General features: G+C 49.9%; 1 protein-coding gene across 1 annotated transcript; it reads left to right on the top strand.

The window, feature by feature from the left end:
- Nucleotides 1-295: 295 nt before the first annotated feature.
- Nucleotides 296-1,165, top strand: LOC101120492 (olfactory receptor 10H4-like). The gene has a single exon (XM_027969230.2). The coding sequence runs from the start codon at nucleotides 317-319 to the stop codon at nucleotides 1,163-1,165; it is 849 nt and encodes a 282-aa protein (XP_027825031.2). The 5' UTR covers nucleotides 296-316.
- Nucleotides 1,166-1,403: the final 238 nt, after the last annotated feature.

The following is a 1,403-nucleotide window of genomic DNA, read 5'->3' as shown; positions in this document are numbered from 1 at the left end:
TGGATTGCCATTCCCTTCTATAAGGGATCTCCCCAACCAGGGATGGAAACTGGGTCTTCCACATTGCAGCTATATTCTTTACCATCTGAGCCACCAGGGAAGCTTAGGAAGTTATATAGTATAGAGCTCTTCAATTGTCCATTATCTATGGAAGAGCCTCTGTTGTAACCACTGTGCCTTCATCTTGCTTCTGATCTCACCAGATGCAGCATCCTCATCTGCTCAGAACTACAGCACAGTGTCTGAATTCATCCTCATCGGCTTCTCCAACTTCCCTCAGCAGCTCCTGCCCACCTTCTTCCTGCTGTACCTGCTGATGTACCTGTTCACACTGCTGGGCAACCTGCTCATCATGGGCACCATCTGGAGGGAGCACAGCCTCCACACCCCCATGTACCTCTTCCTGTGCGCCCTCTCCATCTCCGAGATCCTGTTCACTGTTGCGGTCACCCCTCGAATGTTGGTAGACATGCTCTCCACCCACCGCTCCATCACCTTTGTGGCCTGTGCCAGCCAGATGTTCTTCTCCTTCACGTTTGGCTTCACCCACTCCTTCCTGCTCATGATCATGGGCTACGACCGCTACGTGGCCATCTGCCACCCCCTGCGCTACAACATGCTCGTGAGCACACGTGACTGTGCCCGTCTTGTGTCCTGTTGCTGGGCTGGTGGCTCAGTCATGGGGATGATGTTGACATTGATCATTTTTCACCTCACCTTCTGTGGGTCTAATGTGATTCACCATTTTCTCTGCCACGTGTTTTCCCTCTTGAAGTTGGCCTGTGGGAAGGAGACAGCCTCTGTCTCCATGGCTGTGATTCTGCTTTGTGTCACGGCCCTGATGGGCTGCTTATTCCTCATCGTCCTCTCCTATGTCTTCATCGTGGCTGCCATCCTGAGGATCCCCTCCACTGAGGGCCGGCACAAGACCTTCTCCACCTGTGTCTCCCACCTCACCATAGTGGTCGTGCACTACGGTTTTGCCTCCCTCATCTACCTCAAGCCCAGAGGCGCCCATTCCATGGACAATAACACACTCATGGCCACCACCTACACAGTCTTCACCCCCTTTCTTAGCCCCATCATTTTCAGTCTCAGGAATAAAGAGCTGAAGAACGCCATACAGAGAAACTTCCGCAGAACTTTCTGTCCTTTAACTTCCTAATGGCTAGTTATGTGGTATGGAAGTGTGACAGAAGGTTTGGGCTTAATAATGTCTGTCTCCGTAGAACTCATGCAATGATTCAGGTCTGTAGAGTATCCATACTCCAATGCAGTTTCATGCATACTGTTTGTTGTTCTCCAATATTTCCCTCTCTTCCGTAAGTTCTATCATCATAATCTTTAAATTATTTCCAGTGAGAGGAACTTCATCCCATTGTCTATGCCTAAGAATATCTTAT

Source organism: Ovis aries, chromosome 5, assembly GCF_016772045.2.
Source record: "Ovis aries strain OAR_USU_Benz2616 breed Rambouillet chromosome 5, ARS-UI_Ramb_v3.0, whole genome shotgun sequence".
Lineage (NCBI taxonomy): Eukaryota > Metazoa > Chordata > Mammalia > Artiodactyla > Bovidae > Ovis > Ovis aries.
Note: the sequence above shows the minus strand (reverse complement) of the source record. Positions and strands in the feature narration are given on the sequence as shown.

Coding starts and splice junctions, on each gene's coding strand:
- LOC101120492 (XM_027969230.2), top strand. CDS start 317: ATGTACCTGTTCACACTGCTGGGCAACCTGCTCATCATGGGCACCATC.